This window comes from Cheilinus undulatus, linkage group 2 (assembly GCF_018320785.1).
Source record: "Cheilinus undulatus linkage group 2, ASM1832078v1, whole genome shotgun sequence".
NCBI classification, from domain to species: Eukaryota; Metazoa; Chordata; class Actinopteri; order Labriformes; family Labridae; genus Cheilinus; species Cheilinus undulatus.
The window spans coordinates 1,003,406-1,027,385 of record NC_054866.1 but is presented as its reverse complement, the minus strand read 5'-3'; the positions used below and the strand labels follow the sequence as shown (position 1 = coordinate 1,027,385).

At 41.2% G+C, this 23,980-nt stretch overlaps 1 protein-coding gene across 1 annotated transcript in view; it reads left to right on the top strand.

The window, feature by feature from the left end:
- The window catches only part of pcp4b (Purkinje cell protein 4b), a 59,527-nt gene that overhangs the window by 27,180 nt on the left and 8,367 nt on the right, over positions 1-23,980 (top strand). Inside the window, exon 2 of the mRNA XM_041812735.1 lies at positions 17,191-17,242. Within this exon, the coding sequence (XP_041668669.1) occupies positions 17,191-17,242 (52 nt within the window). The remainder of the gene's footprint in view (positions 1-17,190; positions 17,243-23,980) is intronic.

The window sequence follows — 23,980 nt, the reverse complement described above, 5'->3', positions numbered from 1 at the left end:
GGAAGCAAAACTGGAGTCACACACAAGGAAAGGCAAACTACAAAGTAAAACAGGAAACATGGAACCTAACACAAGAAGCACACGAGGACTGAATGACAAAACTAAACACTAGAAGCTGAAGAAAGGAAACACAGGAGGATACAAAGAACCAAACACAAGGAGGGAAACTAAAACACAGGGAGGAAAACTGAACATGAAACACAGGAATTAACTAAACATGAAACACAGGGAATGTAAAACTAACATGAAGCAGGGAATTACTAAACATGAAACACAAGGAGTAACTAAACATGAACTTGATCTAACATAAGGCACAAAATACACAGAAACACAAGGACTACAAGAAACACCTAAGAACTAAACACCAGAATATACAAACTAGAAAACCTAAGTACAATGTAAAACTAGAAACATGGAAATCACAGAACAAACAAGGAAAACACGAGGGATCAAGAACTAAACTGAACTATACAGAATAAACACAAGAAAACACTGGAGAATCTCAAAAACGTAACAAATCAGAACCTGGATCATGACAGCTTTAAGTGGGCTGGTATGCACCGCTGTGCAGTATCGGCACTTCTAAATTCTGACCCTTGCCGTACCAGGACTTCTTTTAGGGTACCAGGACTTCTCATCAGTTGCTGTTATGCTCTCCTGTCCTCTCCACAGCTGACATGTTTATAGATGATTCATGACAGCATCTACAGTGCTTAACAAATGTATTAGACACCCTAACCCTAACCAAAGTCAGGTTTCTGCCACAGCTGCCCTAAATTAACAGCATTGGTAATTACCACAATCATTTTTATGTTTCTGCAATGGTTAATACACCAATATGTAGAAGCTCTTTAACCCAAATGATATTTTTAATGCTAAAATAGAATTATTATTGTTATCCATGAATTTTACAATTTATTGATTTGCAAAAAAACTGAAAAAATAGTAAAGCACATTAATATTTCTTGATGAATATGTCAAATTATAGTTATTTACTGTCATTCCTGAAGAGAAAAATGAGTTTTAGTGGTTGAATGTTATGCTTGATTCATTTCTGACTTCTCAGAGAAGCCCAGTGAGCCGGCTCAAATTTGGGTGAATTCAGTTTGAAATTCCTCATTCCTGTTCAAATTGGTAAAATGTGGAGAGCTGACTGAAAATGAAAGAGTCCACATTAAAGCACTTCATGATGCTGGATGGTCTCTGAGACAAACAGGGAAAGACATAAAGTGTTCTCACAGTGTGGTCAAGTCTGCTTTGAAGTCAGCTGCCCAGACTGGTACTTAGAAAATCCACCAAGGAAGATTATGATGATGACAATGATGATGCATTTTATTTATAGGCGCCTTTCAAAACACTCAAGGTCACCTTACAAGTAAAGGTTAAAACAAGAAAAAAACAAATTAGTCTCCGAAGTACACACAAGTTACACAAGTTAGTCATAAGAGGAAGAGGCAGGAAGCCAAAGTTAACTGGAGCAGATGTCAGACACCTCAAGATCTGAAGTACTAGAGACAGAAGGAAGAGCACTGCTGATCTTCAGGCAGAGATGAATGCTTCTAGATCAGAGTCTGAGGAAGTCTCCACCATAAGCAGACGACTGAGGGAACAAGGCTTAAAGGGAAGAACAGCTGCTAAGAAGCCATTATTGAGGCCTGCAAACATCCAGAAAGGCCTCAGATTTACCAAGGAGCACAAACACTGGACTGTTGATGACTGGAAGAAGGTACTCTGGACAGACCAGTCCAAGTTTGAACTCTTGGGTCAGCATGGTCGTGTTTATGTCTGCAGAAAAGCTGGAGAAGGTTTTGATGCCGGATGCACCCACAGTGAAACACGGTGGAGATTCCATTATGGTATGAGGTTCTATTTGTGGATACAGCGTGGACAAATGAGTGAAAATGGACGGTATCATGAACAAGAACGTCTACCACATCTTAGTGCATCATGGAATCCCTTCTGGACTGAATCTGATTGGTCGTGGGTTCATATACCAACAAGACAATGACCCCAAGCAGACTTCAAAGCTGTGCAGAGACTATGGAGTACTGGAACTGATGGACTGGCCAAGTCAAGTCTGGATTTGAATCCTATTGAACAAATTTGGGATTTAGTAGATTCAAAGATTGATGGCACAAAATTTTCATCTAAAGCAAGTCTGTGGGAACAGAAACGATTAGGAGCTCAGTAACAAAAGAGAGTGTGGAAAAGTCCGTAAAAACAATGGCAGCAAGAATGAAGCTGTTATCAAGGACAAAGGAGGCCGTACAAGATATGAAGTTTCTTGGTTATTATGTGTGAAAAATGACTATTTAGTTGTTTCAGTTTGTTATTTGCCAAATAAATAACAATAACATTTTTAGTTTTAAACACGTTTTTGAAAGATTTCTAAAATATTAGTTTTCTCGTTTTTATGACAGGTGGTCTAATACATTAGCTAAGCGCTGTAAATAGATGCAGTCTGTGGCACACGGCGCTCTTCCTGCTGTGTACTGTGACGTTTTTATCTGTACATGAATCCAGGTGAACTCACCTGCCACTGTTGGAGGGAAACCAGAGATTAAATTGTTCACCTCTCCCGGACAGTGACGCAGCACGCGAGCGCAAGCGCAGCATCTCCTCCGCCAAGGAGCTTGATGCTCCATTGACACCTGTTCATGCAGCCGCTGAATGAGACATCAACACTAACGATATTCAATAACAGTATTCTAAATGACCAGCCAGGCTCTTGGTGAAAGGATCAGGACTGTAGTTTTGCTTAAAGGACAGCTGACAAAGACAAAACGTCTGGACGTACGTATCAGTCAGCTCACAGATGGAGCAGAGACTCAGGGTGTCAGTGAGAGGAGGGGCTGATTCAGCTCTAGCAACTATTAAATTCACTACATTTGATATTTATATTTCATTAAACAGCCTTTTTACTTTTTATGTACAGTATATAATATATCAGGTTTTCTAAAGATTTATTTTAGGGCTTGTTGCTTTTATTTGGAGAGGACAGGAGGGTGGAGGGTAGGGAATCATGAAGAGGAAGTCAGGAACACTAGGACCATGAATCACTAACAGTAACAGGCTCACTGACCACAGAATCATCTATTTCAGATGCTGACTGTAGAGGGGAAATAGCATTTCATTTTCTTGTTTTATTTAAGGAGCTTTAGAGTGTGTCTTCCTCTCAAACATGTAGTTTATATTTCTGTAATTATCCATGTCCATGTTGACAATGATCAGCTTCCTGTTAATGAAAGAGACAGCGGGACATTTGATCATGTGGATTTGACTTAGTGTGACTGTTTTTGTTATTTCTTTTTAGATTAAAAATATTCATATACAAATCATGATCAGCTCAATTCCTACTAAGAAACTACTTTTGCTCCATACTGCCCAAATTAGTTCTGGGATTGTGTGAGAAGAGAATACCGGCAAATATTTCACTGCCCTGTTAGCTAGGTTTCACTTTTCCATTTAACTTTTTAAAGGTGACACATTTTATCCCTATAAGTCAAGTTTATATTGTTCTCAGAGGTCTCCAAAACATGCCTGTGAAGTTTGTTGCTGAAAAAACACTCCAGTATTGATTTCTGCATGTTTATAAACCCCTCTGTTTCAGCCCTGCTCAGGACCAGCTGTTTCTGTGTCTGTGGCTTTAAATGGTAATGAGCTGTATGGCACCGCCCCTGACCACACCCCTTTTAGGAAATGGATGTAGTCTAAACTTTTCCCAAAGTTTAGACTGGGATTTGAACCATCACTCTCCCAGATTTCCAAGTATAAAGGTCCCAGTATAAAGGTCCCAGTATAAAGGGGATCACATGCTGATGCTGAGGTCTACGTCAAGCATATCAGCTGACGTACTCCACCTGTCTCCAAGGCTCCACTGAGGATGAAACTCATCCCCAGCCGTCAGTGGTAGTATAAATATATTCCCACTGTGCTGAATGGGGCTGAACACCACTGCTATGCATATGAAATCACTCTAACTCAATCATGTGATTGATAAAGAAGCACTTAGTCTCCTCATTGCCACAGACTGAAAACGTGCTGTTCTGTGCCTTTCATATGTCTATCTTTACATTCCTATTACTCTGGTCAAACTGTTTTCACTCTTATGCAACTAATATGTCCCAGAGAAAGTCAGTAGTAATGGTTGATGGTAATTACTAACCTCTGGTCTGCACGGCAACCATTAGGACCGCCCTCTTCCTCCTAACTTTCAACCAGACGTGTTTTGGCTGCCCAACAAAAGAAGAGCAATCCCAGAAATCTGCAGAGGGAGTTATTGACCCGGCAATGTTTCAGTATGGCCTGAAGCCTTTCTGACAGTATGGTTTATGTAACTGCCAATGCAGTTCATCCAGATGAGCGGTCTGCTGCACACACACATCTGTAGTAAAGAGCACACACTTGTACTCCACTGTACAGAGAGGATGAGGAGGCTGGAGGAAGAGGAAGGAGGGAGAGGCTCAAGGATCTCTGTCAGCTTTGAGCGGAGCAGCATCCTCAGACAGCCTCAGAAACACTACTTTACTATAATAAACCTCTAAATGAACCCTTTTAACAGCAGTACTAATGTTACTATCATGGAGACGTGAGTCAGTACTGTATATTTATCAGTTTCAGTGATAAATCCAGGTCTTGATTCACCATCATGTACTGGACTGACTACTTCTGATGTCTAAGCTTGGTTTTGTTGGCAAAGAGTGAAGGAACGCTTCCTATCAGACACTAGAAGAGTACACCACAAGAAGTGACACAGTTTATCAGAAGTTAAATAACCTTTGGACCATGAATCGTTGCCTCTTACTTGTTTTACCTCTTGAAGCTAGCTGCTGTGCCTTCCTATTGATGTCTTTGAATCCTTTGCAGCAGCATTTTCAGTGAGCCTGGAGCTCATGTGACTTTTGGGGACTTTAATGATTAAATCCACACCAGTAAACCTGATGTTGAACGTCTATTTATCCATTTAATCAAATTATGATTGTTTATTACCACAAGCTGGAATGCTAACGGGAATGCTAACCACCATATTGTTTACCCTTTGTGAAGGTCTGTCAGCCAATAGCAGGCTGTTCTGTAATCACATGATGCTGCCTGAATAGAGCATAAAGGAGAGAGAGAGAGAGCCTGTGCTGCAGCCCCCTGTACTACTGTTATTTTAATATTTAGCAGTAAAACTCAATAATCAGCAGGAAACTCAGGCTCACAGAGATGCTGGATATTATGATTCTATTTGTTGAGTCAGTTATTGGTTTTAATAATTTGCTGGTCTGAACAGTCAGTCCAGAAACTTCACACTGGTATCGGATCAGTACTCGGTATTGGCCGACACCCAACACCTTGGTATCAGAATCGTATCCAGAAGGAAAAAATGGGATGGGAACATCCCTACTTACCTTTGGTAATTCAGTTTCACATCCATCACAGATGAACCGGGCTGATGGGAGCCTTCAGGCTCTGCTTTGTGAACTTAAAATCAGATCCACATAGCATCAGGAAACTGGATTTAGAGCCACATAACAAAGTCAGCGGTTCACTGTCTTTAGGGAACAGTATGGATGTCTGCCCAGTCCAAATGTCCCTAATTTAAGCAGGTACTAGTCTGCTGTTCTCTGTTTCAGGAAGACGGTTGTGTTTCAGACCACTTGGCCACTCTGAGACTGACCTCAGTGTCTGTCCTCCAAAGTAAGCTGCCATCTTGGAAACCAGTGGTTCCCAAACTTTTTGTGCAGCCCCCCCATACCCCTCACTGTACAGATCAACATGGAAAAATATGTAAACGTGCTACCACATTGTCCACACTTTTACTGGGATGACATCTGCTTAGAATTTCACACAATTATGGATTTCTCTGACTTGGATAACTTTAGGAAAGATCACAAATGAAAATATGTTTAAAACAGGAATAGTCACTTCTTATGTTGTAGATTTTTCAGAGCCAAAATTCTACGTACTGTATCTTTAACTTCATTATTACCTCGACGTTGATGGGGACTGAAATGTGCCCATGTTTCTGAGATGCTCATGTGACCATAAAAAATCCCTGAAAAATCCCACAATCCTCAGAGTCTGAAACTCGTCTCCAGCCATCTTTTCTGCCAGGTAAAAAGGCCACGCTTGGCTAGGAGCGTAGAAATGAAGGCATGTGCTCAGCAGGATCAAAGGAGACGGACGTTTGGAGGACTCTGTCTTAAATCACCCTCTCTTTCCCTGTGCTGTCCTCTGATAAATGCCCAGTCAGTGATGAAGCATTTACATCTCTCAGAGTTGTACTGTGTGTACAGTATGTGCTCAGAGAAGCCTCTGTTATTCTGCTGCGTGTGTGTGTGTGAGTGTGTTATACTCTGTGTATTTTACCCTTTAAGTATCTAATTGAAGCCTGCAGGCACACGCTGATGCAGCCACAGTGGAGTTTGCAGGCAGTGAGTCTGTGGCTCTGCTCTTTTTGATTTTCATCTCAAGGCACATAAAAATACACACATCAGAGCGATGTTTGTTGACCTTGTTTTCCTGTGAAAGATTAATGAGACTCACACTTCTCTGCCTCCATCTCTCCCCGGTCAGTTCCACATAACGATGGCATTATTCCGATCTGCTGGTTCCTCTTCTCGGTGTTCCCCCGTACAGCGTGTGCTGGTGTATTTCCAAATAATGTCCACAGGTGTTTTCATGTGCACACTTACCTGCAGTGTGGCAATAGCCTCATTCACCTCACTCATTGAGCTGCTGTTACTGGTCTTACTCTTGGTTCAACCCCAGAGCGTCTCAGCCTTCGTGTCTCCTCCTTTCTTCTCTGCCCACAGAGTGATGGAGTTTCTAATCACCTCAACACTGAGCAGAGCGCTGCTGTTATAACCAAAATGTCCTCGAGTCTCTTTTTCTATTTAGTTTGCAACTTAATCTGAATCAAATCTATAGTTTTACATCCATGTAGACACTACTCTCATTTCCCTTCAAAAAGCATCATCGTCAGCTCCCACTGACTGCGTTTGCAGTAAACGGAGCCGCACTGCTGGACGCCTAGTCATGGAGACTGAGGAGTTTCCGCATAGTTACAGAATCACACCTGACTGTGCTATGAAAGTGCTATAAAATATTACAAATACAAGTGAAGCCATTGTTCTGAACTGCAGGAGGAGGATGAACTCGCTTGGATTTGTCTCAGGTTTGTCCTCTCGTGGATTTTTGTGACTCTACTATGGGTTAGTAATGTTTTATAAAAAAATGTGCTTCCTGTTGCTCCTCTGACCTGTTGACCTTGGGCTCTGACTTTTTTTTTAAGTGTATAGTGTTTGTCATGGTGAAGTGAAATGCAGTCTGGCATCTGTCTGATGTCAAAATGGAGTACTTAATTCTTAAATTTAACCGGATATTTTAATTAGGTTTTGGTGAACCGTTCAATCTGCTCTGTGCTGATTTTATGCGCACGTCTGCGGCATACGGCAGAAATAGACGTCTGGCAAATCTGCTGCAGAGGGCTCCGGACTGTCGGAGCTCTGACGCAGAGATGTTTAAAGGGGACATGTTTCACCCTTTTAGGACAAGTTTATATTGGTCTCAGAGGTCCCCAAAACATGCCTGTGAAGTTTGTTGCTGAAAAAAACACTCCAGTATTGGATTTTTGCATGTCTAAAAACCCTTCTGTTTTAACCCTTCTCAGAACAAGCTGAGCTGTCTGACTCCACCCCTGATCACACCCCCTTTCAGAAAATGGATGTGGCACTGCTGATGTTACGATACAGATGCTTTTATCCAAAGTTTAGGACCTGACTGGGATTTGAACCATCAATCCCCCAGACCATAGTCAGCAGGGTAACCCACTGAGCTATCCAGCGTCTCAGCTGGCAGCTGAGAGGAGAATCAGTAGAGGAGTGTGGAACTTTCCTTCAAGTGGGGAGGGGCCAACCAAACCTGGGGGCGGGTTCTTACTCCCCCCTCATGACATCATGAGGGGAAATTCTAAGAATGGCTTGTTTCAGCACACATTTCTGAAAGGTGGAGAAAGAGAGAGGGAAGAGAATGGATTTTCCTGGTACTTGAGGGGATTGTGGACAGGCCAGGGGAAGATATTTCTGTTAGAAAAGCCTCAAAAAGTGATTTTTGCATAATATGTCCCCTTTAACTGATGAAAAAGTCTAACCATGAGCAGTTAAAGTTAAACCCTTTTCCACCAAGCTGCAGTCAAACAGGAGAAAGTCATCCAGATGAACTGGAGGGCGGTGCTGAGTGTAGTGAGACTGACTCTGATCCACCAGCTGGTTCTGTACTGGAGTGTTGTGATGGGTGGCTGTGTATTTCTAACACTGGCACCAATTCATTTCATGGCCATTAGACTGACAGAGACACAACTCTGCTGTTTGAACTGGGATTACTAGGAGTGAAGAACAAAACTGTGCTCTTATCTGGCTCTGATATTCTAAACTGCAGAGAGCGAGTGCGCTCAGATGTAGGACTGTAATGCAAAATAACACAAAGACAGTTGATGAGCTGTTTCACGGTTTTTAGTTGACAGTAAAATGAGAACAGGTAGAGTTCTGAGGAGCCTGACAGGTTACTGCACTGTTGTATTCACATATCTCAGACTCTCCTGGTATTTTTCTTAAACTGCATCAAAGGCTTGCCTCAAATTAGACATTTTTCTCCCAAAAGACAAGAGTGTGTTGTGCTCTGAGCCTCTCCCTACTTCCACCATGCATTCCTCTCCTCAGCATCAAAGCACAGCACATGCTGTTTGAAATTCATTGAACGCGTTGGATTAATAATGCAGAAAGAGAATCTCAGAAAGAGGACACATTGCATGATGCCTTCTCAAATCCTCAGCTATTAAAGCATGTGCAACCTTCCGACATGACCTGATGGCAAACCTTTGAGAGAACAGGTACTGCTGCAAACAGGTAATCATACAAGTGTCTGAGCTAAATCCCCCATACCTGCTATTTAAGAGAAAACATCTCTCAGTTCTGTTCAGTTTCTGTGCCATTCAGGAAATATTCAGACCCCCTTCATTTTTTCAGTGTTGTGTTGCAGCCTGATGCCACAGTACAAATGTTTGTATTCTCATTAACTCATTGAGTGCCAGCCCTTTAATAAAATGGAAAGTGGCTTGTGCCAGCATTTTTGGCCATTTTGAGTCATCTTTCAAGACCCACAGAATATTTTGTACTATGACTCTGAAAACACCAAGTAGCTCAAATGAAAGAAGAAACTCTCTGTTTCATCATGGAAAAAATGTTTGTTTGCAGCTTGTTCTGTTCTTGATTTATCTGAAGTTGAATAGAGGCTAGTTTCACCAAAAAGAACACTTTTTTCTAGAAAGCTGAGAAAAACACATTTTTGTGAAAGAGAGTCTGTCGAGCAGAACAGTGATTTGAATGTTATAATTTTGCCTTCAATGACATAAAAGACATCTAAAAAATGTATTACAAATGTTATTTTATTGTAAAATAAATAACAATGCTTCCAGTCACTGTCATTCACACTCTGGAACTGGACGGCCTCCACGGGACCCCCCAATATGCCCACGTCCTCTCCTGCTTGCCTGTCCCCTGGCACTGCCTGTAAATTATAGAAGTAATATAAAAGCTATGTAATATGTTTTATATATATTATATATAATCTATAATATAGAATTTCTGCCAACAGACGGTGTAGAACTGCATGGGGCTTTCTCTTCTCTCAAGTCTGCTTCTGAAATCACAGGAGCATGAGTGATGGTTTCTTTCCATAAATCTGGCTGAATAATCAGTGGGTTCCTAACGTTAACTTACCTCCATCGCTCTGGGACAGAGAACAAGATCCGCTCCACTCTCTCGGCAGCCATTCCTCAGAGTCTGGGTCGGAAAGTCCGTCTCTTAAGAGTCGTCGCTGTATGCATCCAGCTAGTGAGAGGCTGCCTTTTCTCTCCGACGTACGGGGGAGACCTGGTGGCATTTTTTAGCCTCTTGGCCGGCCTAGGCAGATGAAGGAACGCGCTGATCCCTCACTGTCGTTAAGTTCAGTGTTGGTTTCAGTGAGTTTCTCAGGCAAAAGTTCAAAGTTTCTTCCAGCATCTGTTTTAGAACTTTTAGCCTAGATTACCTCCGTAACGATCGCTCTGCTCTTTGACCCCAGGGTCTTCACCTCTGATCTCTGTGGCTTTGATCTACTGTCTCTTCTGACTGTAGTGTTCCGACTACGTATCCCAGAAGCCCCAAAATTACTCACAGGGAGTGTGAGAGCGCCCCCTTGTGCCAGCTGCCGAAAAAACACTTTGACGTATATATACGTCTATGGCACTCAACGAGTTAATCTACACTCAGTGGCCCATCATGACACAGTGAAGACAGAATTCTAGAAAATCATTAAAAGAAAACAAACTGAAATATCCCTTTGTGAAAAAAATCTTCAAATTTAGCTCAGGTTCCTCCGTTCCTCTTGAACTTTGCTGAAATGTTTCTGCACCTTCACTGGAGTCTACTTGTGCTAAATTAAACTGATTGGACATGATTCTAAAGGCAGATATCTCTCTACAGAGGGCCTCTCAGCTGATAATGAAATAAAACTAAGCCATGAGGAGCTGCAGAGCTCAGAGACAGGATTGTTGGCAGGCACAGATCTGAAGGAAGAGCATAGCAGCCTCCAGAACTCTGAAATGGAAGAGCCCATGAAAACTACCAGATCTTCTCCACCAGAGCTAAACAGCTTTTTCTTCCATTGACTCTTGTTTGGTGTTATTTGATTGACTGGATGATTGAAGCCTGGAGAAACAAGACATACAGTATTTGCATTTTAATAATGATTTGGCTGCGTTCAGGAATGCCTGGGTAAGAGCTGTCGGCCATATTGTGCAGCAAACCTTGTCTACAAATCTGTGGAAGACAGCCTACGGTTCCTGAATTCGGACAGGGAGACAAGAAGGTCCTCTGGGGGTGTCGGCTACCTGGCTGCCCACTCCCCGGCCTGTCTCTGACTACATGGAACTTGGCCTTCAGTTTGGCAGTGGTTCTGGGGCTCACTCTAAATAATGGCACAACTTTGCATAAAACCAGCCTGAAGTTGACTTATCACACAGGCAGATCAGTCAAACGTGGCATGCCGATTCTTGGAGCAGACACCTACTGACCACTGCAGCAGGACCCATGCTCACAGGTGCTGAGGCCCCTGATCATCAGCACCTGAGGTAGCAGAAGCTCAAAACAAGAGTCAGTAACACCAGCAGAATAAGGCTGTGTCCGAAACCACTCACTCATTCCCTACTCCCTATCTGCTATGTAGTGAGCAGCATATAGTGGACTATGTAGAGGACTCAACTGCAAAACACAAAAAAGATTTCGGACACTACCCTGGCTGCAGGAAATGATGTCATCACAACAATGGCTAAGGATTGAAATTAAATCCAGAATTTCACTAGCCTGTAGCATGTAGCCTTTAGCCTGTAGCCTTTAGCCTGTAGCCTTTAGTCTGTAGCCTTTAGCCTGTTGCCTCTAGCCTGTAGCCTTTAGCCTGTAGCCTTTAGCCTGTAGCATGTAGCCTGTAGCCTTTAGCCTGTAGCCTGTAGCCTGTAGCCTGTAGCCTGTAACCTGTAGCCTGTAACCTGTAGCCTGTAACCTGTAGCCTGTAGCCTGTAGCCTGTAGTCTGTAGCCTTGAGTCTGTAGCCTTTAGCCTGTAGCCTGTGGCCTTTAGCATGTAGCCTGTAACCTGTAGCCTGTAGCCTTTAGCCTGTAGCATGTAGCCTCTAGTCTGTAGCCTGTAGCCTGTAGCCTTTAGTCTGTAGCCTGTATCCTTTAGCCTGTAGCCTGTAGCCTTTAGTCTGTAGCGTGTAGCCTCTAGCGTGTAGCCTCTAGCCTGTAGCCTTTAGCCTGTAGCCTGTAGCCTTTAGTTTGTAGCCTGTAGTCTGTAGCCTTTATCCTTTAGCCTGTAGCCTGTAGCCTTTAGTCTGTAGCCTTTAGCCTGTAGCCTGTAGCCTGTAGTCTGTAGCCTTTATCCTGTAGCCTTTAGTCTGTAGCCTGTAGCCTGTAGCCTGTATTCTGTAGCCTTTAGCTTGTAGCATGTAGCCTTTAGTCTGTAGCCTTTAGTCCGTAGCCTGTAGCCTTTAGTCTGTAGCCTTTAGTCTGTAGCCTGTAGCCTGTAGCCTTTAATCTGTAGCCTTTAGCCTGTAGCCTGTAGCCTTTAGTCTGTAGCCTTTAGTCTGCAGCCTTTAGTCTGTAGCCTTTAGCCTGTAGCCTTTAGTCTGCAGCCTTTAGTCTGTAGCCTTTAGTCTGTAGCCTTTAGCCTGTAGCCTTTAGTCTGCAGCCTTTAGCCTGTAGCCTTTAGTCTGCAGCCTTTAGTCTGTAGCCTTTAGTCTGTAGCCTTTAGCCTGTAGCCTGTAGCCTTTAATCTGTAGCCTTTAGCCTGTAGCCTGTAGCCTTTAGTCTGTAGCCTTTAGCCTGTAGCCTGTAGCCTTTAGTCTGTAGCCTTTAGCCTGTAGCCTGTAGCCTTTAGTCTGTAGCCTTTTGCGTGTAGCCTGTAGCCTTTAGTCTGTAGCCTTTAGCCTTTAGCCTGTAGCCTGTAGCCTTTAATCTGTAGCCTTTAGCCTGTAGCCTGTAGCCTTTAGTCTGTAGCCTTTTGCCTGTAGCCTGTAGCCTTTAGTCTGTAGCCTTTAGCCTGTAGCCTTTAGTTTGTAGCCTTTAGCCTGTAGCCTGTAGCCTTTAGTCTGTAGCCTTTAGCCTGTAGCCTGTAGCCTGTAGTCTGTAGCCTTTTGCCTGTAGCCTGTAGCCTTTAGTCTGTAGCCTTTAGCCTGTAGCCTTTAGTCTGTAGCCTTTAGCCTTTAGCCTGTAGCCTGTAGCCACCACCTCATTCTAGTGTAACGACACTGATTGGCCCAGTCTGACCTGGCACAATCATTTCAGATTGGAGCTTTGCAAAATGACAGATGTGAAATCTGGCCAATCAGTCTGATCTGTAATGTTAACCTCCATATTTTCTTTAAATTTCCATGAAAATTTCAGGTTCACGTGTTTCAGAGTTGTTTAGTCGATTAAACAGCTGGTTGTTGTACTTGGCTTTATCCTGGAAAACCAAACAGTCTAAAATTCTGTTTGTTTTTGACGACTTAACAAATATGTCAAACTTTGAGAGGTATCCTGAGCAGCAGACTTCCCTATATTCACTATAATACTATCTTCTCATCAAATGTTCCACACTGTTATTGGGGTTAAATCCAGTCCAGGTGGAGATGATGTGGTTTTGGTTCCAACCATCTCTGTTAACCTTTTTGACTGCAGAGCCTTGGAGCCTACCTTGTAAGCCCGTGCCCCTTTTCTCCTTCATATTTAAACCAAAGGAAGCTGGAGGTTAATTCTGGTCATTCATCTTCCCAAAGTCAGTGTTTGTTTGCAGAAGTGTTAACTGTAGAGGGGAAATATTGATCCTGTTCTCATCTCTTCATTGCTTCTTCAGTGGAGAGGAAAAAATCCGATCATCCCACTTTGCTTGTCCAAATAAAGCCTGGCAACCTTTCCTGCCAGCTGACATACATCTAGAATGAAACGGAGTGTGAGAGTGGTTTCATCATATATGTAAGCCATATTTCCAAAATGAAGCGCATTAATGGTATGGGGACCTGCATGCCTTCTCCATAGATGTGGTTTCAGACACTTTGGTAGATTATATCCTCACGTGGTCCTCTTTTAATACTAAATGTTGTATTCTGGCGGTGAAAGAGTGCAGGAATCTGTACTTGTTTGCAGTCCTCTGAGTCGCTGCTTCTTTTTCATGCCAGTGAAGATAAATGGGCCACCAAGGCAGTTCCAAACACAGGCCTTAGGACATCAGTCACAACAGCCATGCTTAATGCAGAATTAATTAGCTCTGGCTGATATGGAGGGCTGTAGACCAGGGGACAGTTTGATGGTATCAGTTCTAGCAGCCCTGCTACTGGTTTTATGAAAGTGGGGGAGTGCTCTGAGAAGATACGGGGACTTTTGGGCCATTGATAAGACAAAACAAAAATATTAACTTTTCAAAGAAGAATCCTCATTTACAAAAACAGATTTTCTGAAGGTGAAAACTATAAACTACCTCCTTTTTTACAGCTTAAGGAGAGATCACACTGTGGCGTTGTGTGTTAAATAACAGATGAAAACGATTATAAGGAGCTGTGAAAGGGGACTGACCTGAGGACTGGATCACAGTTTCACCCTTCTCATCATGATCCTGTCTCAGAAACTGTATTTACTCATTTCTGTGCTTACTTTCAGCTCCCATAGAGAATCTTTAGGAAGTCCAGGGCTTTAGATAGTTCTCCAAAGGTGATTGGACAAAAGTTTCTGTCTGTCACATTCAGGAGGGGCCAACTGGGTTCATCCTACTCTGTGTCCTGATCTCAGCAGTCACTGTGTGATTGAAACACTGATGGCAGGTCAAAGTTGATCTTTATGTGTTCATACTGCAGATGAATGTGAGTTCTCACACTGACGAGTGAAATCCGGACAGACCAGGCTCAGCACAAGGATTACACCTTTGTCTGGGAATATTAACATCTGAAGTTTAAACTATTCCCCTCCTTATCTCAGATAAAATGCTGGAGATGTTAGAAATACTTAGCTCATGATAGTCAGTCTTTTGTTTAAGTAAAAGCTAACCAGTCATATTTAAAGCACGCAGCTCTTCTCACTCAATCCAAAAATATGATTGCCTTTGTTTTCCACTATCCCAAAGACCCATTAATCAGTCATCAGAAGACTGATCTTTGACTTCCATGTGGGAAAATTCTTTCTTATTTGTTTATTTACTGTGGAAAGAGAGAGAGAGAGTCAGTGGGAATAGAGAAGTGCACTGTCGCTGTCAGTCTGAGCTCAGATCAGTTTAATTTTTGCTTAAAGAAGATATAAAAACAATGAGAGCATCCAGGAAGACTCAGCTCTAGCTCCTGTCTTTACTTCTCTGTTCTGTCGGTTTCTGTGGTGTCATAAAGAAAAGGTAATCCAGCAGAGGAACCACGTGACTCTCAGCCGGTGCAGGGTCATGACTGTGGATGAGATCGATGAGGGAAAGGAGCTGATCAAACTTTGAGACGTTTTCAGACTTTTACCTGTTGATACTAGAGTTTCTCCTCTCTGTCCATCACAGATCATCTCATGATCAGCTCAGAGAAGTTTAGACAGGTAACCTGTGACCTGACTGACGTTTCTGAATCTGCTTGTGTCTCTGCGAGTGTTTAAGTCAAAGTGATCCACCTCATGAGCAGAGGTCTGCTGTTGTGTCCTCATCAACTACACACCTCAAACTCTAAAACCATCTGGTGAGAACAGGCGTGAAGGCTCACAGCGTGTGCCCAGCGTTTAAGATTTATTCACTTTGGGACTGGATTTCAAAAAGTTGTGTTTACAGTCTCCTAAAACGCCGTTTACATGCGGATGAAACGGCGATATGACAAAACACGTTTACATATACTCCTGAATTGGTGTCCGTGTGGATGGGGCCTCGGCCCGTGGTAGACGTCAGAACAATCATCTGTTCAAGGACACAAAGCTGTAGCAGATACTTAACTGGACCCAGTCATGGTTAACTGTTTATGTGTTCAGGTGTGTGATATATATACGCTACAAAATACAGCACACAAGGATGTTAGACAAAGATAACCTGACTAAATACAGAAGTCAGTCACTCTGGTTATAGTCTAATACACAGGTCTCAAACTCAAGGCTCGGGGGCCAAAAGCGGCCCATGGAGCAGTTTTACCCGGCCCACAAGATCATTTCATCCCATAATTAAAACTGGCTCACCAGAATAAAGTCTGCAGATTTCCTCCAGTATAGAAATGTAAATTTAACCTTGAAGAGCTAAAAAAATCCTTGTTGAGTTATAAAAATCTGAAAAAGTAGAAATAATTAGATAAAAAGTCAGGAATGAGGGAAAGAAATCATTTTGTGTTTTCATTTCATATTTTCATTTTGCATCCCAAGATTATAACTGAAACTTAGGATTTTGACTTTTTGTTTCATATTTAGACCTTTAAAATTCTTAATTTTGACCTTTTCTTTCATATTGTGACCTTTGAGATTCACAGTTTTTCATTTTAAATCATTAGACCTTTTAAACTCTTAACTTTGACTTTTAATCCCATATTTCCACTTTTTAAACACCTGATGGAGAATTTTATCTCATATTTTGATCTTTAAAAGTCACAATTTTGAATTTTATCTTCTATTTTGACCTTTAAACTCATGATTTTAACTCTCTATCTCATATTTTTGCCTTTTGAAACCTTATTTTGACTTTTAATTTTGTATTTTGACCTTAAGGACTTATAAAATTGACTTTTTATCTCAGATTTTTAGCCTTTAATCACATTCATTTATTTATTTAGCATTTATTTGACATGGACACACACTAACATTGATACTGTGATATTTAATCATTTAGACTTTTGTTTTTTAATAGAAACCTTAAAATCATTTATCATCACAGTTTAATTTCCCCTATAAGTCAGGTTAGACCTGGATCCAGATTTCGGCCCCTGCTGTGACTGGTTTTGACTCCCCTGGTCTTCTATCAGGATAAGTGTGAGGATCTGAAACATTACCCTCAGGTTAGACCTGGATCCAGATTTCGGCCCCTGCTGTGACTGGTTTTGACTCCCCTGGTCTTCCATCAGGATAAGTGTGAGGATCTGAAACATTGCCCTCAGGTTAGACCTGGATCCAGATTTCGGCCCCTGCTGTGACTGGTTTTGACTCCCCTGGTCTTCTATCAGGATAAGTGTGAGGATCTGAAACATTGCCCTCAGGTTAGACCTGGATCCAGATTTCGGCCCCTGCTGTGACTGGTTTTGACTCCCCTGGTCTTCCATCAGGATAAGTGTGAGGATCTGAAACATTGCCCTCAGGTTAGACCTGGATCCAGATTTCGGCCCCTGCTGTGACTGGTTTTGACTCCCCTGGTCTTCTATGAGGATAAGTGTGAGGATCTGAAACATTGCCCTCAGGTTAGACCTGGATCCAGATTTCGGCCCCTGCTGTGACTGGTTTTGACTCCCCTGGTCTTCTATCAGGATAAGTGTGAGGATCTGAAACATTGCCCTCAGGTTAGACCTGGATCCAGATTTCGGCCCCTGCTGTGACTGGTTTTGACTCCCCTGGTCTTCTATCAGGATAAGTGTGAGGATCTGAAACATTGCCTTGTCATTGTGGTGTCTCTTTATTCATGTTTTTTCTGTTGTTTTTTTGTTGCAGAGACAAGGGTCCGGAGCAGCCGCTGGTACCAACAAGACATCTGGAGCACAAGGTAAAAAAACAAGTGGAAGAAAAGGAAACCTGTGTAGTAAAGATGCATTATGATGTGTTCAATGACCTTTTCTTATGTGATTTTATATTCAGATTTCTCCATAGAAAGGTTTGGTTTAAATTTTAACAGCCTTTAGCTGATTCTTTTTCATTTAAGTAAACGGTCCAGTCACAACATTTTCTGTAAGTAATGCTGCGTTTCATTGACCTCAGAGGTCAGAGGTCACAGTTTGGAATGACATCACATCACAGTCCTGGGGGTTTGCTCCGACTTTCAAAGTCAGAATGATGAGTTCAGGACGCATTTTAGACGACGTCAGAGTTCTGAGATTGAGTGGAACACCGTATAGAAGAAGGGAAACATGAGCCCATGGCAGCTCCTACCGCCTGTCTGAGAGAAGCAGGGACTGAAGGACAACCGCTTTCAGGCTCTGCTAACACACACACAGTCTGATTTAGGGGCTGAGTGTCTGTTCTCACCTTCATCATTCACTGTATCGTTCCTCAACACGTCATGACCACAAGTTTTCTTCAAACAGATTTGTTTAAAATGCTTGAAAAGTTCTGTTTTCTTCAGGTGACTTTAACAGGAATATCCTGACTCAGTGGGAGAAAATAAAGATCCCATCAGACAACAGACATGAGCATCAGGTTCTTTTAATTTCACTGTGACGTCTAGACCCCTGCACAGAAATCAGCTGTAGAAATGGAGCACATAGATCTCAGCTCCACGCACCACTGAGTGAATTTTAAATCAGGTTTTTGTTGAGCTTTGAAAACTTGCTGAGAGCTGCAAAAGTAAAAGCTTTATATAAGTATATATAGTATACACTTACACTCATAGGGATGCTGTTTATTCTACTATACAACCCAGATTCCAAAAAAGTTGGGGCGCTGCATAAAATGTAAATAAGAACAGAAGTCAAATCTGATAAAGCCATATTTATTCACAGCTGAACATAAAGACCATGTCAGATGTTGAAACAGGCTTATACCTTTTCCTGAAAATTATCAGCTCATTTTGAATTTTAATGGCAGCAACACGTCCCATAAAAGTAGGGACGGTGCAACAAAAGGCTGGAAAAGTAAGTGGTACTGATGAAAAACAGCTGGAGGAGGATTTTGCCACTAAAAGATTAAATGGTTACAGGTCAGTGACATGACTGGGTATAAAAGAAGCATTTTAGAGAGGCAGAGTCTCTCAGAAGTAAGGATGGTCAGAGGTTCACCAATCTGTGAAAAACTGCATCGAAATATTGTGGAACTATTTCAGAAAACATATTTCTCAGTATAAAGACTTTAAATATCCTTCTATCAACAGTCCATGATACCATCAAAACGTTCAGGGAGTCTGGAGAAATCTCTGTGATTTAGGAAAATAATAAACCTGTGTGAATGACATTTTTTTGATCCACTCCAATCACAGGAGTAACTTCACTGATTTGTTAAACTTGCAGCCATGTAAGCAATCACCATGACAACTAGAGCAAAGCAATTTTTAAAAACACCTGACTACAATTATTTTCTACTCTTACTGAAAATACAATATGAATGTCTGTAGTAGAGGGAAAGATCATTTTTATGTCATTCTCATTTTTAGGTAGAAAAGACAAAAATAAGGACAGGATGGTTTATTCTGTTCTAGAATAACTGACACCTGAAAGTTTGCTGCATGTGTTCGTATAAACTGGTGTTTTTATTACATATTTCAGGTTAAAAATAAGAATCTTGCAGCTTCTGCAAATGAAACTGCCAGTCGGCCGCACTGCAGTGTAATCTAAAGTTCTGATAGCCCAGCCTTAATCTACAGTTTAATATCATCAAAAGATTCAGAGAATCTGGAGAAAAATCTGTGTGTAAGAGACAAGGCTGAAGGTCCATGTTGGATGCTGGTGATCTCGGGGCCCTCAGGGGCCACTGCATTACAAACAGACATGATTCTGTACTGGAATCACTGCATGGGCTCAGGAACATTCCAGAAATCATGTCATCCACAAATGACAGTTAAAGCTGCATCATGGAGAGAAGACGCCGTATGTGAACAGGATCCAGAAAGGCCGCCGTGTCTGGGTTAAAGCTAAAAATAAAGACCAGTAGGACAGCAGCTGGAGGAAAGAGAGAAATGTGGCACAGCAAACGTGACGAGTACCGCTTTAAGAAAACCCCAAAACAGGATGGAATCAAGTAGAAACACCACTCAGAGCTGCACAATGACTGAGGAATGCTGAGTCAGCAAAAAGTTTCTGAATGAAACCCTGAGTTAGTAAACGTGCATACTAGGGCTGTCGCGGTATACTGGTATTGACGATAACCGTGGTATTAAAAAATAAAATTTTAATATCGTGTTAAATGTGCATTTGATAACATCGTGTAAATGATCCAGTGCCACTCCAGCGCCGTCACGAGCCCTGAACATATTTAATAAGCTCTATAATAAGCTTTAATAAGCTTTATTAAGCTCAGCAAGATGTTTAGAGAACACAAGTTTTATTTTTCCTCGTTCACACAGCTCTTAACGGACAGGATGTAGAGCTAGAGACCTGCGTCGGACTGCTAACACCCTACCTGCCCATTCCCCCTGATTTCCTGACCGTTAACACCTGCTGGTGCGGTGTGTGCCATCCCTCTCTCTCACCTTAACGCACATGCGCGTCCAATTCCTGCTGAAGTCTGACCATCCGTGTGATGCACAGAATGACAGAAGCTGCGTTCAGGTTAAGAAATTATAATATTGTGTTCACTTAAGCACTGCCCTTGACAAACAAGGTTTTTACACTCTTCTAAACCAACTGAATGAAGCACGAAAGAAAAGTCTCACATCCTCGTCAGCTATAACGCTCCAAAAACATCAGCAGCTGGCAGCCTGGACTGATTTAACTGGACAATATTGATGAGAGTAACATCAGGGTGATATTAACAGACTACATCCTTTGTTTTTTTAAGCCGTAGGTAGAATTATTTTCCTGATCATTGTTCGAGTGGCAGCGCTCCGTCAGCGCTCTCTGAGAGTTCGTTTCTAGTCTGTTTGCCTCTCTGTTCCTGTCCTTGTCTGTAAATTAAACGCTTTATGAAAAAAGGCCAATTTTTATGGATAGAAGGAATTTCCCCTCAAATAACAGCATGTTGGCTCAGAATCTGTGCCAGTCTCTTCCTGTGCGTCAGAGCAGTGGCGACGCTGATACTGTCTGCAGCTATAAGGGGCGTTAAAGCTTCTGTGCACATTTAAAGAAATGAGACTGTGCCCTGTTTACTAACTTGAACAGTTTTAGTGCAAAAATTAAATTCAGACCTGATCCCAACACAGCCATCTAACTCAGTTCTTTTAGTGGAGCTAACAGGATCATTCTGGTTAAAAACTGCTGCAGGTGCTGTTGAAATATGTCTGTAATTAATTATTTCCATAAGTGTTTATAACCCTACGTTTCTGACACTGTTTTGGCATTACGACAATGTAAATCCTGTGTGGTGGAGAGTTTATCAGTCAGAGGAGGAGCCATGGGGGGGGCGGGGCTTGTAGAGTCTATGCCCCTAATGTTAACTCAAAAGCCCTGAATCTTTACCTCTGGTGAAAGTCCGTTATCTCTGATTACTGATGAATGTAAAAGAAATATCTTGGATTTTGATAACAGATTGGCCCTGCTGATCACAACATGGAAATTTCATTCTTGTTGCCAAACTAAAAAACCAAAAAAACAAATCAAATGTTTTTTTTTTTTACTTTGAAAAGCTTAAAAGCACATGCTACAGAATAAATAAAAACCTTACTATTAATATTTCTGCATTTTTTTAAGAAATATGACCCTCCGCAATCACACAACAGCTGCAGTACTTCCTTAGACGGTATTTTAGTGTAATTCATCTGCCAGAAGAGGGAACACAACATAAATAAAGTTAAAGACAAATTTGATTAATTGTCCCATTATTATTTACATTTTTATCGATATCGTGACATTTTTTGCCCACGATAATCGTGAAGTGAAAATCTGATATCGTGACAGCCCTGGTGCATACAGCTGCAAAGCATCATGGGGGACTTTTCTTACCTGTGCACGGTGTCTGACAGTAAATGTTAAACTGTTTTCCTCTCGTTTGTGTGAAGTTCACATTAGATATGGAAGGTAAATAAACCAGGAGTGAAAGAATAACAAAACATCAGGAACGCAGGAGGTAATTCAACTGATTTATTGATTATTTACACATTATATAAACATTTCAAATAAAAGCCTGATGGATGATGAAGGTTAAACTTGAGTTAACTGCCAGCGTAAGCTCAGTTTTTACTGTGGGGATAACTGGCTGTCGAGTTATAACACCTCTGTTATTTATTTATTTATTTATTTATTTATTTGTTATTTGAGTGATTTTATTGTGTTACTCGTGCTTCAAGGAAGGCAGTGATGAAGAATGTTTACATTTGTGTGATTTTAATCATTAGATTTCAGAAATAAAAGCAGAATAATGGAGATAATTGTGAAAATCAGATTATTTCTCACTCACTCTGGCCATCCAGATCCATAAACATCTCTATAGACCAGGGCTGTCAAACTCAACCACAGCAGGGGCCGGATTCTGGATTCAGGTCTAACCTGAGGGCCTAACAGGGTCCCCTTTAAACCAGAAACTGTCAACCTCATTTCACCAGAAATAAAACATGAAATACAAAACTTAGAAACTGATGGTAAATGATTTTGACATTTAAAAAGTTAAAAAGATCAATTTGAAGGCTCACAATCTGAGAAAAGTAAATTTATAAGTTCAAAAAGGTCAAAACATGAAATTGAGATAAAAAAATATATATATATATTAGAAAGAAAGTCAAAGTCATGAGTTTAAAGGTCAAAATATGAAATAAAATTTGTAATGATGAAATTAAAAGTCAAAATATGATTCAAAATTTTAAATTGTGAGTCTAAAAGGTCAAACTCCGGGATTATGAAGTCAAAGTCTGGAGCTGAAAATATGAGATAAAATACAAAATAATTGGTTAAAAAGGTCAAAATATCACTTAAAAACTAGAGTTATGAATCTTTAAGCTCCAAATATTATAAGAGGAGAAAAAATTCTGTTTTAATGCTCAGAGTATGAAATTAAAAGTCAAAATCCAAAGTCTGAGTCCTGATTGTGAGATGCTAAATTGAAAATGTGAAATTAAACCACAAATTAATTTCTTTTCCCACATTCCTGACTTCTTATCTAAATATTTTTACTCCTTTTTCAGATTTTGCGACTTAACAAGGAAATCTAAATTCATCAGGATAAGTTGACATTTTTATACTGGAGGAAATCTGCAGACCTCAGACTGATGGGACAGTTAGAACACAAATATCAGATCATCCTGCGGGCCGGATTTAACTGTTCCACAGGCCGGATTTGGCCCTCGGGCCGTGAGTTTGACACCCCTGCTATGGATACTAATCATACTTGCGATAATCTCCCATTAGGCTCACTTTATAAGAGTAAGAAGAATCATCGTGGTCTATATTTCCATGTGTTTTCAGTTTCAGGCTGGCTTTAGCAGCGGGACATTCTGCAGACTTCCAGGCTCGTATGCACTGAGCTATGTTTCTGCATCTGCAGCCGACTGTTGCCTGAACTGTGTTATTCCTGAGGTTGGCCCATGACAGCTGAATGACTTCTTTCAGTCAACATTGCAGGAGCTAACTGAATCCAGTCCTCTGGACCAGTATTTTTATAGACCACATAATGATGTTCGCTGTTTATTTTAAAAGCAAAAAATAACCCAGAAAAGCCCAGAAAAGCAGAAAGGACAGACCAAAGCTTTCTAGAGGACGTCAAGAGTCCATCTACACAGCAGAGTATCTGTCAGTAATTATTGTAGCCAATTATCACAGGAGAGGGGGCGGTTGGACCTGGAGAAGCAGGGCAATGAACCCTGAAAACCAGACCACAGTCTGCTGAGTCAGCTCATAGAGAAATGTTAACTGTGTGGTTTACAGCAGCTTTAACTTCAGGGTGAGAACTCAGCAGGAGAGTTCCTGAAACTGGAGCAGAGAGAGGGGTATAAGGCAACACCAGTCTTGAGACCTGGGTGGGGGTCATGGCAGGGTCAGCACACTGCTGGATGGTCTCTGAGACAGATATGGCAGCTGGTCTAGTAACCCTAACCCCTAACCCTATTTGTTCAGTACTGTATAGATCATATTCTAATTAGAACTGGCTCACCAGAATAAAGTCTGCAGATTTCCTCCAGCATTGAAACATAAATTCAAGCTTAAAGAGCTAAAAGAAATCCTTGTTAAGTTATAAAAATCTGAAAAAGTAGAAATAATTAGATAAATAGTCAGGAATAAGGGAAAGAAATTCTTTTTTCATTTCATATTTTCATTTTGCATCCCAAGATTATGACTGAAACTCAGGATTTTATCTTTTTATTTCATATTTTGACCTAAAAAATTCATAACTTTGACCTTTTCTCTCATATTGTGACCTTTTAGGTTCACAGTTTTTCATTTTAAATCATATCTTGGCATTTTAAACTCCTAATTTTGACTTTTAATCCCATATTTCCACATTTTATACTCTGATGGATTTTATCTCATTTTTTGACCTTTTAGATTCAAAATTCATAATTTTGACCTTTCCTCTCATATTGTGACCTTTTAACCTCTTGATTCTGTATTTTATTTTATATCTTGACCTTTAAACTCATGGTTTGAACTCTCTATCTCAAATTTTTGCCTTTTAAAAACCTTATTTTGACTTTTAATTTTGTATTTTG